This window comes from Protopterus annectens, chromosome 4.part1 (genome assembly GCF_019279795.1).
Source record: "Protopterus annectens isolate FY-2018-M chromosome 4.part1, PAN1.0, whole genome shotgun sequence".
Classification (NCBI taxonomy): Eukaryota; Metazoa; Chordata; order Ceratodontiformes; family Protopteridae; genus Protopterus; species Protopterus annectens.
The window spans coordinates 764,374,166-764,393,093 of record NC_056734.1 but is presented as its reverse complement, the minus strand read 5'-3'; the positions used below and the strand labels follow the sequence as shown (position 1 = coordinate 764,393,093).

The window sequence follows — 18,928 nt, the reverse complement described above, 5'->3', positions numbered from 1 at the left end:
AACTCTTAGCTCAAAAATCAGGGGCAATGTTTAGCAATAATCGGGACAAAGGCCCAAAACTAAGTGACAGATTTTTACATATTGCTCTTTCATACTTAGAAATTTGGTGAAATAACAGGTTTTGCATAATCATGTATTTTCTGAAATGCATGAAGTCTGGAAATCAAATATCTATCGATATTTGCTGACTGCAGTTCTCAACAATTTGCTAGAAAATCAAAAATGTTATAAGGAACAGACCAAGCATGTGAGGTAAAATCAGGGACATTCACTGAAATCAAGGACAGCTGAGAGGTAGGGAAGGATGGATTCATGATCCAGTGTCTACCAAGGCTCTGGAACATACTACTCCCTTCTTGCATAGCAACACCACACAGTCTGAATGTAAAACGCAACTGGTTACTTACACAGAAGACAAAAAGTAAAAATTGGCATAATAGTGTGCAAGGTTTTTCATTACTGCAGATTATGAGAGTTGGGAATTGGCATAATGATTAAAGTGCTTACCTCACAGACAGCAGGTAAAATGTTTGATTCTTAAGAAGGGAAATTGGCTAGGCTTAAAATAAGGGCAGCTAGCCTAGTACTCACATATGAATTTGATTAATTACTGTGAATATTTAGTGTATTTGTAGTAGCTGATAGTACATAGTAGATTATATCACGCATCAGTTTTCTGTGTAGCAAAGGTCTAAATGGAGTGGTGGTGAGCTGCTTATCCCATTTGTTAATAAAAAGCTAGCATATGGAATTTGATTAAGTCAAGGAATTAAGACAGCTGGATAACAGAGTAGAAAGTTAAGGCATAATATGAACCAAACTTCTGTGAATGATATATTGTACAACCCCATAAATGCTGTTATTAGGAGCAACTAGCTCACCAGGATTTCACATTCACTTTGTGTGTGTTGGTTTGTTTGTGCACATGTTTATTTATGTGTGTATATATCTGTTTGTACACACTTGAATGTGTGTGTGTGTGTGTGTGTGTGTGTGTGTGTGTGTGTGTGTGTGTGTGTGTGTGTGTGTGTGTGTGTGTGTGTGTGTGTGTGTGTGTGTGTGTGTGTGTGTGTGTGTGTGTGTGTGTCTGTCTTGGTGGATGGGGACACATTTCCTGCTGTGCTAGCAGTAAATACAATTAGTCTGTAGACCATATGCAGGAAATATGATACATATAAAAGTCCATTTATAAGTCTGGCTATACAATTAAATATGCCACATCTGCCATATTCATGTTTGCCTGACATATCATAGATACACCAGGTTGTAATATGTGTGCAGGCCTAGCTCTGCTCATCCACCTGATATGATTGTATTATCAAAGTAAGCTAATATTTTTATATAATATTATCACAAAGATAAAAAATACCCTGACTGTGCTCTGTTGTAATTGAGATTATTTCCTTTTACAAAAAATTGAATGTTTGTGTCTTTCGGGTTTTCCTGGTTAGGGGTTGCCACAGCGGAACTCCAGTCCGCTAATGATTGGCAGTTGATTTTTACGTACTGGCTTGCCAGGCCTGATGCACAACGAAGGTACACCCATTCACGCATGTCTCCACGCAGAGGACGCTCTAGCTGAGAATTGAACCGGACAGTGTCTTACTGTGAGGCGACAACACTACCGCAGCACCACCACCGCGGGTTACAAAAAAAAAAAAATTGAATGATAGAGAAAATTAAACTTTCCACTGTCTCAGAAGAATGTAGGACAACAATAAAATACAATAAATGAAAATATTAACAAGCATGTAATCAGATTGTTTATTGGAATTATTTTATAAATATGCTGGTAGCATGTTTCTTTGAATTAGCTGCTGGCTTTAAAAGTATAATGTAACATTTAGGGGAAAAAATACAAAACAAAATTGAAAAAGTAGAGGCTAAAATTGCAAAGATTTCTATTACTTCTGTATACTTTCCAGGACTACTTATGTATGCTGGTATGAAAGTTATCCATACCACAAAAAATACTATCATGCTAAAAGTTATGAACTTGGCTTCATTAAAAGTATCTGGCAATTTTCGAGCCAAGAATGCAAGAATAAAGCACATGCATGCTAAAAGTCCAATGAAAGCAAAAATACTCCAGAAAACCACAGAAGACCCTTTGCTACATCCCAGTATTACCTTTGCACGCTGAGGTTCAATTTTTTTTGCTGGAGAAGGTTGCACAGTAGATGACCACATTAAGCATATTATAATTTGAAATGAAGAGCAAACAAAAACACTTGCCATTTGTTGTGCAGGTCCAAACCACTTTATGATAGTATTACCTGGGAATGCTGCTTGAAATGCCATGATAACAACAACTGTTTTGCCCAAAATGCATGAAATGCAGAAAGCAAAGCTGATCCCAAACACAGATTGCCGAATCACGCAAGACCAAGTTGTTGGTTTTCCAATAAATAACAGAACACATAAAAAACACAGAGCTAAGGATAGCAGCAGTAGAAAACTAAGTCCCATGTTATTTGCTCGCACTGTTGGAGTAGATCGAAATTGGAATAGGATGACTGCTATGCATAAAGTAAAACATGTACCCAAAACTGCAATAGCTGTAAGAGCTATTCCCATGAAGTCACTGTAGGAGAGAAATTCTACTTCCATTGCAACACACAGATCTCTCTTGTAATTAGACCAGTACTCCGTAGGACATTTCATACAGTCAGTGGAATCTGTTAAAGAAAAATGTACTGAATCACATTTACAAGTATTATTTCTCAGTTTAAGGACTCATATATACCACTTTTTGAAATATCTAAATATGCAGGAAGCAACATATTGCATTATTGTTTATGCCTAATAATAACTGCAATTATACATCAGCATTTATATATGTCACACTAACATCTTAGCCCTATACTAGATAATATGGTTGATGCAGTGTCTGAGTAATTTTTTGCCTTATATATGAGGTTCAGGATTTGGCTTGTAGCTACTGTCAGTGAGGAGTTTGTCTTTTCCCCCACCACCCAAAAACACTCACTGAGCAGCAAGTTAATTTAAAAACAGACAAACAGATAAATAAAAAGACAGGCATAGACACACATGGGGGTCCAGCTCTGCCTGTTGGCAGAAATGATTAATGAGCTAATAAGCTATTTCCTGTGGTCCATTGGTCCAGGGTTTGATTACCTTAGCCTTCACTGCTTGTGTGACTCTAAGCAAGTCACTTAACCAGACAATACTCTAGGGATCAGTCTGAAAAAGGTGCATGGAGATCAGTGCTCTACCACTGTCAACAAATACAAATAAACATATATATATATATATATATATATATATATATATTTTTTTTTTTTTCATTTATACATTTGTTGACCAGGTGAGTACACTGGTCAAAGAACAGTTTTCAAGTACAACTTGGGCCGAAAAGGTAGTTTCAGGAGGAGGAAGAAGTGATGAATGGAATAGTTAAGGAAATGCTTAAAAAGAGTGCTTGGGTAGGTACAAAAATGAGACTAGTGAGAAGAATATGAAAGTGGGGGAAGAATAAGGAAGAAAAAATGGAGGGGATGAATGAGTATTATAGTAGGAGAAATAAGCTAGCAAAGTATGATAGGAAGAGCAGCTGTGGATTATTATAGGAGATGGGGAAATAATGGTGACTACAGAGGATGGACTTATGACGTAGAGAAGTGTGTGTGTGTGTGTGTGTGTGTGTGTGTGTGTGTGTGTGTGTGTGTGTGTGTGTGTGTGTGTGTGTGTGTGTGTGTGTGTGTGTGTGTGTGTGTGTGTGTGCGTGTATTACCCATGAGAGTCTTGTTTTAGTGTGTGTGTGTGTGTGTGTGTGTATGTGTGTGTGTGTGTGTCTGTGTGTGTTTGTGTGTGTGTGAGAAAGAGAGAGACAGAGTGTGTGTGTGTGTGTGTGTGTGTGTGTGTGTGTGTGTGTGTGTGTGTGTGTGTGTGTGTGTGTGTGTGTGTGTGTGTGTGTGAGATTGAAGTCTGAAAGAGCAAATGCTTGTTTTGCCTTGTTTTTCAGCCTAGCTAGCTGCTTTCCATGTGACATTGTGATACAACAGGCTTTGGGAATTTGCACTTTCCTCTCTGTTGTGTGATCTTGGAGTTGATATATATAATTAGCGAGAAGTGCCCTTGCCAAAAAAAAAATGCACACACACACACACACACACACACACACACACACACATATATATATTCAGAGAGAGATTACAATTTTTAGATTTTTATTAAAAATTGTCAATGTTTTTTGCATTCACTCTTTGGAGTATTTAGTATTTGATGATAGAATTATATGCGTGTGTACCTTGGTGTTGGCATATATATAATTAGCAGGGAGTGGGGGTAAACACCCACATGGAGAGGATGCAGGATGGAGCTTGCCTACATCTGAAAACATTGAAACATATTTTTCAATGTTTTTGCAGGGGATCACGCCCCCTTCCACCCCTCATGTGGGGGAGGATGCTCCCCACACCCCTGATAATTATATATATATATATATATATATATATATATATATATATATATATATATATATATATATATATATATATATATATATATATATATATATATATATATATATATATATATATATTTATTTATACTATATCAACTCTGAGATCACAGGCAAACAATCCTTCAAAACTACACCACTTACCTAAATCAGCACACTAGAAATTAAATTCCTTTTTATCAGACTAACCAACTACAAAGCAGCATTACAAGCAAGATGGACTCACTTCTATCTAAGCTAACTAAAAATAAAGTCTGGGCAAAAATCATGTCATTTCAGCTGACAGGAGGGGCCCTGAGGATATACATGGACATGAATAAGACTTATTGCATAGACTATGATGAACTTAAGAAAGAATTGCTAGCCATGGCTGGTATTCCCCCTGAGGCACAAGAAATAAAATGCCAGAATTGGACTTCTGATGTAGATAAACCAGAGAGTGTGAAGATGCATGGCTTACGGCATAATGTATAGCTCTGCCTTGAGTCTGATAAAAAAATTAGAGCAACAATGTTACATGTTTTAGCAGTAGACAGGTTTAAAAGAATTTTGCTTAATAACATAAGAAAGTGTGTTCTGCAAAGTGAGACCATGAAGCACTGCTCTGGTAAAATGATTATCGTTTAATGACAAAATATCTAAACATTAGTTGTATGCAGTAAAAAATATAACATATTTTATAAAACAGAAAGCAGTGCCTTGTGTGTTGATTTCTTACACATTTGTTGTAAGGAGGGGTCACATTGCTAATTTCTGTACCTCTAATACCAAATATAGTACTTTTGACAAAAATGTAAATACTGGTAAGCATGTGTTGATAACATAGTTCATGTGGGGTGTGATAGGACTGTATCTATTATGTATCATTGTGTTACAACCCAGTTAGTATATTTTTGAAGTAAGGGAGGTGCATACCTTCTGGAAGCATGGTTTTCCTTATCAAGCTTGTTGTATTGTGTATGCATAAGGTTGGTAACAATCAGAAAAAGTATGGGTAATGTGCATTTATTGTTACTGAAAAAAAATTATACCCTGACATGTGTAGAAATTCAGACAATTCTGTGAAAACTGTTGCATATTGTGGCTCTAACCCCTAATTTAACTGATGATGCAATATTAGGAAACGTTTTTCCCTATTTTAAATCACTGTGGAAAATTTGGGAAGAGGACGAATTGATAGACAAGTGTGATAAGCTTCTACTCACATTCAGTATAAGAAATGGTAGAACAAGGCAGTCCCACTCACACAGAGATTCAGAATCAAAATCAGGTGAAGGAAGTTGTCATAGAAACTAAAAATGAAGCTAGACTTTGGTTGTGATTAGGCAATAAAAATGATTTTGTTTGTTATGAGAAGCATGCTCTATTGGTAGAGCAATAGAAACTCAAACTTCAACAGACATTAATATAGAAACTGAAGTTGAACTGATAAAAAATCCTGAAGTTAAAGGCAGTATAAGTCTAAAGCCAGTACAGAAATGTACAATAATTACTTGCTCAAAAACTGAGACTAACCTGGAAAAAGAAAGGCAGTTGAGTTAGGACATTTAGAACAATGTAAGTTGAGAAAATAAGAAAATTCAGAGAATTCAGAGTTTGAGACTATTTCTACTAGTTTAAAGCAGAGAGTACAATTGAATGATGACTCTATGCAGTAGAAAACTGTTAACCAAAGAAAAGAGAGCACTGAAGTGGCCTCTGGTAAACCCAGGGACTTGAAGTAGAAGGTGATTTTTGTTATAAATTTACTGACACAGGGTTTAGGTTCTTCCAGTAAAAATAACTGTCCTGCAACTTTTTTGATGTATTCTCAGTTAAAGGTAGTTCTAGACTTATAAGTTAGTCACATACATTTTCAAAAGGCAGAATGAGAAGATGATATTTTAAGTGCCACACAAAATAGGATTTAGGAGAATATAGTAAACAGGATATTTCCAGATTTTTATTAGTTTCTATTAGTTCTTACTCTTGTTTCAGTTAAAAAAAAGTTAAGAAAGGTAAAAAATTATGCATCTCTTAACAAGTGCAAGAATCTTATACTACACTGGTAATGAAACTGGCCCATGGTCATATTTAGGAAGTAACATGGAAATAGACAATATTAGGACAAACACATTAACCAGATGTTACTGGTTATACATAATGAAAGAGGTTTAGTTTCATAGTTTCTTAGTATAGTACTAGGCTATCTGCCCTGGGGGGCATGTGTAAGCCCTAGATGAAAATGGTAAAAAAAAATGTACAATATAAGAATAGAATACTGCCTCTGTCAGTAGTAGTGACACAGTGAGTCCCCTATATTATAATAGAATTAGTTTACTGTCCCCCTGTCTAGTAGTGACACAGATGTGACCCCTGGGGTAAACTTAGGTAGAGAACTTCTTTGATGCTTCTTGTCAGAATATAAGTAAATGCACCACTACCTGAACAGATAAGTCCCTTGAGCCCAATGCTTATCACATAAATATCATCGGAATGTATTGCTATGCTCATCTCAGGGCCATTGATGAAATCTAGCAATGGGCATTAGAAAATACTAGTCTTACTGGATTATACTATCAAATTCCAGAATCAGTTCCACAACACAAAACTAATGCTAAAGCTATTGACAGGAAACTAGTACTACTATTCACCAGAGTGGGTATCTCCAATGAGATCCTTACCGACCAAGGCAGCCCCTTTATTTCCAGGGTACTGATTCAGTTGAGTCAGTGTTTTAACATCAATCAGATGATGATTAGGATCATCATGAAGGATTAACCAGAACAGCCAACAAACATTCTAGATAATCATAGTCTATTCTATTGACCCTGTTTGGATATACATAAGTTCAATATCTCACCCTTCTGCCATGTCCTGCAAGGAAACCACACAAGTAAATTCAAAAGAGAAACAGGAACACCTACAGGCAAAGGTCGAATAAATCTGCAGCAAAGTATAATCCAAAAAGAAGATTTCGACCACCATACCAACGAGCAGTAAAAAGCAATGCAATAAAAACAGACTAAAGTAGAAATAAACCAAGAATTTTAATAACAAAAAGGTAATCCCTTTTGCAAAAGATTGCTTCCTCAAACCTTAATACAAGACAACAGACTATAGCCCTTATCAAGAGAGCTGCACCAATCAACACACAGAAATCTAAAAACCAACCAATAAAAGCGTATATAGCAGACACATAATTTAAATATAACATTAATAGTGACATCTGCTGTCAGCACACAGAAATCTAAGAACAACCAATAAAAACGCATATAGCAGACACATAATTTAAATATAACATCAATAGTGACATCTGTTGCTCATTTATAAAACAAAGCTGCTGAACCAATCAGCAGGTTTATATTGGCTCGCAGTTTAATAATTCAGTGTAGCTCTCTGCACTCCATCTTATTCACAATGTCACCACCCCATAGATCCTCAGTTAACATTTCAGGGATAGCAAATTTAAAACAATGAGCAGCACCACACTCCACAAAATGCTTTTCTAAAGAGTTAGCCATCCTCTTATTCCTGATATCCTCTACATGCTCCAAAATCCTGTCTTTCAGCATCCTATTCATTTTGCCAAAATAGTTGAGTCACATGCTTGACAGAAATCCAAGTTAACAATGTTAGCACTCTTATAGTCAGCATAGAAAGCAATGTCTATATGAAAATTACAGGCAAAAAGTCCAATACTACTAGTGACAAATCAGATCTAGAGCATTTGTTGGCTGTTCAGGTTACTATTTGCATCATATTTCTAATAATCCTTTGTCTAATTCTTCTACAGTTTATTTAGCTACACATGAATCATTTCTATTATCCTTTAAAGATCTTGAGAGTAAACATTTCAGATATAAATGTCTCCAGTGACAAAGTTTACATCTTGAGGCAGCAATACACCGCAAGGTGGTTCTACATGTATTACGAGTTTTGAAAATGCCAACTTGCAGTGAAACTTATCCAGACCTCCCTAAACATTGGCAATCTTTAAATTTGCAACTGATTTTCGATTATATGAAACTTTTGATCAATGTTTTCAAACCTCATGAGGATTTACCATTATGTGAGATTAAGAAACTTCAGACTGAGATTACCACTAAGTTTTCAGGAGCTCAATTTCAAGAAAACCTGGATGGTTTGTATGACAATGTACTGGCCTATGAAACTAGACATCAGATCACCAAACGTAGGAAGTTGCAACAAGATATACTTGATTTTACAAGAGGTAATGTTTTATCCTGGCCACATGATGGTTGTGATGGTTTACATAACTCTGTGCAGAATGAAGATAATGAACAGCCTAACAATAAACACATTGCGACCACTCCAAATGTGGAATCAGTTCAATCAGTCTCAGATAGAGTTAATGATGAGGCTTTGAGGCCAGTTGTTCTATTGACAAGTGATATGCTGGCTGCAACTCCTTCTTTTTCCCTCCTTGGCCCCTTCCCATAGATTGAGAAGGCAGGAAGAGTCATTCCTGGAGTCGGTTGAGGCAAGAATGGCTCTGATCTGTGAACCAAGTGGATGCTATGATAGCTGCCAGGAACAAATGTCAAATCAATTGATTTTTAACATCTCTTCTTATGAGCTCACTATTGATCAGATTAGCTTGTTGAATAAAGCTCTTTCCTTCATACCTGCTGTGAGATCAGATGTTATAGAGGTCATGTTAGACCTTAAATTATTTGTTAGAAATGCCACCTTGAACTGTGTGTTTCCATACTCTGACACATATGTCCCTGATGTTTTAAAAAAACTATCTCTTTCACACCTAAGCCTCATCCACTGATTGATATATTTACTATGTTGTGTGAGAAAGATCTACATAAGGAGATGGCAGATAAGTGGAAAGCATATTTTTATAACTTGACTACTGGTGAATGTGAGGCGCTCAGGACCTTGTGAGAGACCCTCTATATTGAGATTCATCCTGCTGATAAGGTTGGCGGAATTGTAGTGATGGATAAATTGGCCTATGTTTCCAAGATGCACACCATGTTACAAGATAGTACTACCTATAAATGCATACATAAGTTACAAGTGAATGGGTTAATTAGCAGAGTTGATTTTTGTATCTATGAGTTACACATGATAGGTCTTATTAGTCTGGACTTTTACATTAATTTTCTGTTCAACATCCAGTAGTACCTGTTATCATCTATGGTTTACCTAAAGTGCATAAGAGTTTGATGGACCCTCTAGTGCATCTGATTGTCTCCAGTAGAGGATGTATCACTGAACCACTATCCATATTTGTTGAGAAAACACTTCACCCTATACTAGATGTATTCCGCGCATCCTTAAAGATAACAAGAATTTCCTTTCTGATTTGTATTCATGGTCTGCTAAGCTCATTGATAAAGAGAATTTACTTGTTGTCACCTTGGACATCAATTCTTTGTTTACAGTTATACCTAATAAGGCAGGTACAGATAAAGTGAGAGCTTTTTTTGACCACCTGTAGTGATTTCGGGTCTATATTATATGAATGAAAGTTCATATAATCGAATGCTCTAATGAGCAAAAATCCCAGAAATCAAAAAAGATATTAGCACCACACACCCCCTAAATATATATTCCAACTCCGAGATTGCACTACAGTGAGGAAAGGGCAACTACTCCAATCTTCACTGTACTGTGATCCCACAGCATGCATCTCAATTTCCAGGATTTTTGTTCATTGGAGCATTCGATTATATGAACTTTCGTTCATATAATATAGACCCGTGATTTCTCTAACAATAAGACTGCTCATTTGTTTACTCCTTGAGCTCATTCTGGAAAATAATGTATTTGTTTTTGGTGATGTCTGCTACCTCCAACTGATTGGTGTGGCTATGGGTACTGTTTGTGCAAACTCGTATGCCAACTTAGTTCTTGCACAATGGGGATGGTAATCAGTGTATGCCAACAATCCTTTCACTGACTATATCAGCTACTATAGACACTTTGGTGATGATGTCTTCATAGTTTTCAAAGCCACTGAGTATGATTTGTCCTGCTTCATTGATTATCTAGTACCACTGTTTTTTTTTTTAAGATTTACTTGTAAGAACTCACGTACTGAGATAGATTTTCTTGATGTATTCATTAGTATGAGTGCATTAGGTGATTTTACTACAAAGCTCCATAAAATACCTGCAAGAAGATTAATATCTTGCAAAAAATGAGCATGCATCCTAGACGCATCACTAGGAATGTGTCGAAAGGGCAATGCCTTAGAACTATGAGATTGCATAATAGAGATGATCTAGCTGTGGAGGCTTTGCATAAGACGTCTAAGGAATAAATCAGTAGAGGTTACTCTTCCACTGTGGTTGCTGAAGTTGTTAATGAGGTCGATGCACTCAGAGACACTGTTGCTAAGCCACATTTTGCTGAAGGATTTGTTGACAATATACTTTCTATTTCTATGGGACAGGTGAGAAGGAATATAAGCATGGTGCTCACATATTCATGCGATATTGGTACTGTTTGTGAAATTGTTTAAAGAAATTTGCATATAATAATGTCAGATCAGCATTTAAAGGAAGTTCTGGGTCCAGAACCACAATTTTCCTTTTGCAATAATCAGTCACTTAAGCACGTTTTGTGTTACAGAACCTTCCATAAACATTTTTTGTCTTGTTCTGATCAGCTAGGTACATCCCTATGCCATTCCTGTGAAGCCTGAAAGTATATATTTGTCACTAGTAGTATCAGACTTTCTGCTTGTAATTTTCATATACACATTGGGTTTTATGCTGAGTGTAAGAGTCCCAACATTATTTACTCTGCTTTGTTTCAAGCATGTGACTCTTACAATAAGCTAAACAATTCACTCGTAAAAATATACCTAAAGTGTATGATATCCACATATTGGCAAATTTTTGTACAGATTGGGTTATTTATTTAATCACATGTACCTGTTCTGCCTTTTCTGTGGGACAACCTTCTCGCCCTTTAAGAATGCAAATTTACTGTTTGCTATTAAATATGATCAGGTCAAAAGGAAACCGTTAATAGTAGCAGACTTGACACTTGATAAAGCATTAGATGTGTGCAGAGTGAATAGCCTTTCAAGTATTCAGCCTAAAAGCATAACTGATGAGCATGAAGTATGCAACGGTAAAAGCAGAGAATGAAAATCATGGCAAGTTAAGCTCAAAATGAGTAAAATATATGATGATAAGGCTTATACGTGAGCATCTAAACTGGAGCCTTATAATAAAACAGCATTCAGTCACTGTACCCAATATGTGCAATGTGACTGCAGACATTAAGAAATGGATGATTTAGGGTAATTAATCATATTTAGGCTTTTTGTTGGTCATCACCATTTTGCAATGATGTGTAAAAGATAAATTAAATGTGTGCAGCAAGTTTGTAACTAGTAGAAGCAAAGGAAGAGAACAAAACAGAAATGATAACAGGCATATTTGACGTCATACCTCTAGACCTCTTGCCACAGAAAATCTGGACAAAGCCTAAAATAAAGGGGGAGGGGGACAAAGGCCCAAAATAGGAATAGATTTTAAATTTTGCACTTATAGTCTTAGAACATTGCTAGAACAATAGGTTTGGGGTTAGCATGCATTTATTGAAGGATGTAAAAACTGAAATTCAAATGTGTGTAATCAAATAATGATTTCAGTCCTCATTGATTTGCCAGAAAACCACACATTTTATAAGGAACATGACAAAAATAGGAGGCAAACATCTGGACAATCTGTGAAAACCTGGACAATTGAGAGGAATGTTTGAGATACATAAGGCAAATCAGACTGTAAGCAGCAGTGATAATTTTGGACAGAAAAACTTGAAATTAAAGGTAGGAGTATTACATTTATGCTAGGTACTACTGCAGAGTGATATATACTATCGGAAACTACATTTAAGTCACTGAATCTCAGAGGTGTACTAATGCAGGGGCAGAGGGTGCAGTCCACCCCCGGTGTCAACAGTAAGGAGGTGCAGCATTGTCTTTTAAAAGCTTTTCACTTTTTTTTTAAAGCGAAAAGCTTAAACTAAAACCAGAGCTGCATCCAAGGGTGTTCTTCTTTAAGAACATGCGCCTCTGTCTGTGGATCCCTGCATGTGTCCACACACACACACACACACACACACACACACACACACACACACACACACACACACACACACACACACACTTGTTGCATACTCCTTTTCAGCATTCCGCCATTCAACACAGAATTTAAATAGAATGCTGTGTATGTCTATGCATCTGTGCATGTTAGTGTGCATGTGTGCACATCTCTCAAATCTGGACAAAGCCTAAAATAATGCAGACAAAAGCCCAGAAATAGGCACATATTTTAAATATTGCACTTATAAACTTAGAAAGTTGCTAGAATAACAGGATTTGTGTTAGCATGCATTTTTTGAATGATATGAAGTCTGAAAGTCAAATGTATACCATTGTTTAGAAAATTGAATTCTCAGTAATTTACTATCCATCCATCCACAACCCCTGAGTGTGTACTACTTTAACTATGAACTTGTTGTCGGTTTGCTATCCATTCTCTATTGCAATTTTACCAGCTTACCAATTCTTTTTTTAATTTAATAGAGGCAATTTATTCATCAAGGGCAGCAGGCACTAAATTTGTAGATGAAACACTGAAATATAAAGTTGTTTGCTAGCAGCAAACTCTTCATTTGTTGCAGGTCTGTTTAATATAGAATAATTCAGATGAGTTTTACTTCTGCACCGATTGTGTATATTGACTGGTACTGATGGATTGTAATAAAATAAGTCTGAGTGGCCTTTTAAGGTTGAAATGTTCTGAAATCGGCAGATTTGTCATCATTGGGGCATATGTTTTGTTTCATTGTTTACTGGAAAAATGTTCAAAACTAGAAATTTAAGCACACTTTAACAAGTGGTACTGTGTTATACAAGGAAAATAATTTAATAAAGTCAGGAATGTGAATCAAATAATGCATGCATGTCTGCACAGTCCTAAAAATGTGTGCAAGGGGCCTATGGTTTGAAAACAGCCCAAAGGTAAACTTTATCTCCCACTGGCCAGATGCATTTTCTTTGAATGTGGGTTTCAATGCTGTTTCAATGAATGTAAATTTCAAGGGCAGAGAAGTTTACTGTTAATGCTGTCTGTTTTCACTGTGACACTGTATTGTTTTATTTAGCAAATGTCTATCAGTGTTTGTACTATAAAAGCTTTAAATTAAATCCAAATATCTGCAAAGATTGTAGAAGTAAAGAAAAAAATAGTATAAACACTGACGGGTCTGAACAGGGTTTATGGTAGCGGGGAGAGAAATAGCTAAATAGTGGGTTATGGGAATGGCTATGAGGGCGTTGCTGTGTGTGTGTGTGTGTGTGTGTGTGTGTGTGTGTGTGTGTGTGTGTGTGTGTGTGTGTGTGTGTGTGTGTGTGTGTGTGTGTGTGGAGGGCCTAATGCATTACCTTGCCTAAGGCCCCATTTCCCATTTGAACATGATGCAGTTCTAGAAGAAACACTTTAGTTTCTTCCTCTTGTGTGCATCTGTGTGTCCATACATGAAAATGTGGTACAGGATTGGAGGAATCATGGAAAGACCTACAGACAATACCAAAGAGAACAGCGGTTATTTTTAAAAGTAACAGCCACCTTTTAGTTGTACAGTAGAACAATGCAGTACAAAGTTTTGCAAAGGAAATTTTTTTTTCATTTAATTAGACCCGGTGTACTGGGCTAATCTAAGCAAGTGAATCAGCCAGGACATTGTGGACTACTGGACTGAAGGTAAGCATTTTTTTTAAAAAAAAGTGACTATAACTAGATTTTATTTCTTATTTTTGGAAGGGGGGTGGTGGCTAGGCAAGTGTTTGCATGTGTTTGCATTTGTTTAAATGCTTTATAGTTTGGTGTGTGTGTGTGTGTGTGTGTGTGTGTGTGTGTGTGTGTGTGTGTGTGTGTGTGTGTGTGTGTGTGTGCGCGTGCATTTGTTTAAATATTTTGAAATTTGATATTTATGGTTTTTTTATTGTATTCTTCTGCTCTCTATTTGTTTTGGTGGGATGGGGGTAGCTAGTGGGGCTGTGGGTTAAAGTAATTTGGCTTTTTATTTCAACAGCTTAAATTCTGCCATTAAGGCTGGCAAGTGAATATTTGTGTTAATAAATTTGAATATGTTTCTCCTTTTCTGGGGGTGGGAGCTGGCCAGCTGTGCTGTGGATGAATGTAATGTGTCCTTTCCACTTGGTCTTTAAATTCTACCCTTCAGATGCAGTTGTGTGAATAAATCTGAATATTTATGCTTTTTTGGGGAGTGGGAAATAGCATTAACTTTATACTTTTCATATTATTTTAAAGGCTGGCTAGTGTGCATTTGTGTGAAATAAATTGAATTTTTGGGGTGGGGTGGTTAACTGTGCTATGGAAACTTATCCTCTTCATTTTCTTAGCTTAAAGTCTGGTATTAAGGGCTGGCTAGTGTGCATTTATGCAGAATAAATTAGAAAATGTATTATTTTTTTTTCTTGGGGGTGGCTAGCTGTGTTCATGAAATAACTGGTGCTCGTTTAAAGTCAGGCATAAATGGCTAGTGTGCAGTTGTATGAAATAAATTGGAATATTGTATAAAGCACATTTGAAACTGTCCCCCATTTTACAGAATGTTCTTGTGTTTGCCTAATATGTTTGGTCTGCAAGTTACTCATATTGTTTGCTTAGTACTTGTAGTCTGCTTTAACAAGACTTGTGTGCATTTGCATGAAATATGCTGCAATCTTTCTCTCTCTGGGTGCTATATTTGCAAAACCTACTTGAAACTGTCCCTGATTTTGTAGAATGTCCCTAAGTTTGCTTCATCTTAATCTGCTTCTAATAGACTTTGTGGTCAACTCTCCACATAAGTTACTAAATCCTGAACTACTGTCTCAGCTCTTAGGGGTGTGTTATCAATTTTGCACTCAACTTTGCAAGGGAGACGATAATGCATTTCTGACATTTAACTTTACTCCATGATTCTGGTACTAGTTATTTGTTTAGAACAAGCCTTCCTGTGGGATGGTTGAGTCTTTTGGAAATTTGATAACCCTTTCCAGCTTGCTCCTTGCCGGTCATTATTTTGTTTCATTTCATGATTATTACTAAAAACAATTGTCATAGAGGAGGAGGTATTAGAAAGAAATCTCTGTGTGGGCTTGTCAAATATGCTAAGGTACACAACTGTAGAATCTACCAAGTATTTTGTACAGACCTAAAGCCACTGGTTAGATTTTACTTGATTGTAAAAATAAAAAAGAAAATAATGTCTTGGGAAAGCACTTAAATTAACTAAATATATTGGGTTTTAATATTTGTGAGATACTTGATATGGTTAGGAGGATTCATACTTTGCAGTTATGAATGATGCGCAGACTTGTGAAAACAAAATAAAGTCAAAAATATAAGTTTTTTGGTACTAATAAGACTCAAAATAATTATATGCAAAAGTTGGAAATAAAGTACAAATGTTCGTGAGAATTATCATGAACATATAAACAGTTGCAAGGAAGCTTTTAGCCCCAAAGAACTTAACCGAAAAAGATGCAATGGTAGTGTACATGTTTTTCCTGATAAAAGTACTAACACGGGAGTAACAGGAATACTACTTTGAATACTTTACCATAGGTCAGGAAGCATGATGCTCAAGATTCTCAAAATATTGATGATGTTTTACAGTTTTCTTATCTGAATTTTCACTGGTTTAGGTTGTCTGTCAGGACAGCAGCACTCTATTAGATCTTTGCCCAAAGAAACGCCAGTTATACACACACCAAGAAGAGTCCCAATAACAGTTAAAAGTCTATGGAAGTTATGGATGCATTTGTAAAATAACTGGAAGCAAATGACTGGCGACAATTGTGAAAGAAAAAAAAAGAATATGTCAGATCCTCAAGACTAAAACCAATATAGTAAAGGGAGCATTATGCACACCAAACAATTGACGTAGTTGTGACTGTGTCTAAGGCTAGTCTTTTAAAAGTGTAACTACACAGGTCTAGCTCCTTTGTTCATTCAATACCACTCTGGGTAGATATAGGTTTTTCCAATTATCTTCTGCAATACCGACCCAAGAGTGGTTTCAAAGACCAGTGGGTGACATGACTTAAGAGCTACAGTTAGGGGTTGACATAACTGTGCCCAACAACTAAATAGAGGCAGTAATGATCTGTGACTTAAAGTTGCCAGACAGAGTGAGGAAGAAAAGCTTAAAACTGAATATAAATAAGTGCCAAATCTGTCTACTCTTACGTATCTGAGACATGTTTTGAGTTCTATTGGCCTCATATCATACTCTGATAAAGTTAATGCAACTGAGAATATGCAAAACCCCTTTCTTTTATGCATTTCATAGGATCATAGGAGGTTACTAGGCTATTGGCCCTGAGGCCCTTGTAAGCCTAGCCAAGAGTTTAGCCCATGTTTAGACAAGTCAGCACCCAATGCACTTGTCCAGCATGGACACAGGTGGAATCCCAGAGGTGTACTTTGTTTCCCATCCAGTTATCCGGGTTTTGCTTAAAAAGGGGTAGAAAGTTATTCTGCTTGATATGGAGAGGGAGTCCATTCCACAGATGGGGGAATCTCTGGGACACAAATCTGTCCCACCAACAAGTCCTGTTGATATCACAGACCAGGTTGAGGCTGCTCGTGTGGGTTACTCGAGTGAAGCTTGACTTACAGATATGCAGCAGTCCCATCAAGATGGGGTCCATCATCGCCTTATATGCCAGACAGAGGTCACCTCTGAGGAGTCTGTATGAAACTGAGTAGAGTGATATCTGTGTATGGTAGATGTCTGATGCCCTGGATTCTCCTGGTGTGGAACCTCTATGGTCTCTCCAGCTGCTGCATGTGCTTTGCAAGGTACATGCCGAAAGGGACATTGTACTCAATAATGTGCCTTATAAGGGAAGAATACAGGGATGCCATGACCTCCTTGTCCCTGGATAAGATACCCTTACTTATGACATGGGCCATGTAGAAGGCTTTCGATACAACGGAAGCAACATGGTGGTCAAAAGTCAGGTTGCAATCAACCTGAGTGCCAAAATCCCTCAAGACCGATTGCATGCTTAGGACATTGTTATTAATGTGATAATTTGTGGAGACAGCACTAACCCCAAAGGGGATGATGATGCATTTTTTGGTATTCAGCCTGACATCATGTTTCTTATGCTGTGCTATAATATGGTGCTATATCTTTCCTAGTGCATTGCAAACTTGTCAGATATTATATTGCTGCATACAAAGTTAGTAGATCAGGATGTTACAAGGTTCTGATCATGGGTACAAGTCAGTCAGGAATGCTAAAAGAATAATTAAGGAGACCTACTATGAATTTCTATAATTTGTCAGAAGAGTTCCACTTCAGATGGAATCTAACCAGTAAGGCCTTGGTGCAGTACTAGTGCAGGAAACTAGATCAGTACCTAACTGGTACATGGACTTTGACAGACAGACTTGTCATGCCCAAACAGGGAAAGAAATGCTAGACATTGTGTTTGGCTGTGAATGGTTCCATGATTACATCTATTATAAATCTGTTAAAGTGCAGTCAGATCATAAACCACTGCAAGGTCTCTCATAAAATATGAAGCAGACTTCAAAGAATGTTCCTCTGTTTACAAAATTAAAACCAAACAACTTATTTGGAAATTGAACTTACAGTTTATTTTAAGGACTTTAATTGTAATTACTGTTTTTTAAAAAAGCGAATTACGGTGAATCCACCATTGGTTGTGACACAATGTTTTTGGTAAAATGTGTGAGGATGAAATTTACAAATTATTTAGAAGTAGTAGTAATTTTAAGAGGAAAGGTGAATTGTTTTTTACTTTAGACAGTAAGTATCCATTGGCCTTAAAATGTTTGCATAGCTACAGTAATTTAAGGTATATGAGAGCTGATAAGAGAAATGGTTTGATCATTATGAAAAGAGAAGATTACATCAATGCAATGCTCTCATTATTATCAGATACCTATAGTTATAGGAAAGTTACTAAAGATTTTGTAAGAAGAAAGTATATGCTTATCGATTTAACATTATTAGATTTATTATACCAGGAATATATATCTGTTGACATGTTTAATATCTGTACAGTAGATCAGCCTGAATTGGGGTACCCTGTTTGGGACCCCCAAAATACACAAACATCAGAAGAGACCCCATTTTAGGCCTTTAGTATCTTCTCCACAGAATAAAACAGTTAATATTTATACTTAACTAGATACTGTTTTGAATCCTGTTGTGCAAAGTAGTAATTATTTTTTGAAAGTTTCATGGTTATTTTTGAATCAATTAAACAAATATGTTTGATGGTGAAGACAAATTTGTGTGCACAGTTGATGTTAATGCATTATACACTTCTATTGATCAAGATGAGGGGATTGAGTTTGTTGAATTATTTTTTAAAGAGGTATACACATTAGATTTGGATTAAAAGACTATCTGTGTTTT

At 36.5% G+C, this 18,928-nt stretch overlaps 1 protein-coding gene across 1 annotated transcript in view; it reads right to left on the bottom strand.

Annotated features, from left to right (window-relative positions):
* Window positions 1-1,773: 1,773 nt before the first annotated feature.
* The window catches only part of LOC122801411 (extracellular calcium-sensing receptor-like), a 140,107-nt gene continuing 122,952 nt past the window's right edge, over window positions 1,774-18,928 (bottom strand). The window contains exon 5 of the mRNA XM_044070926.1: window positions 1,774-2,678. Coding sequence (XP_043926861.1) covers window positions 1,774-2,678 — 905 coding nt within the window. The remainder of the gene's footprint in view (window positions 2,679-18,928) is intronic.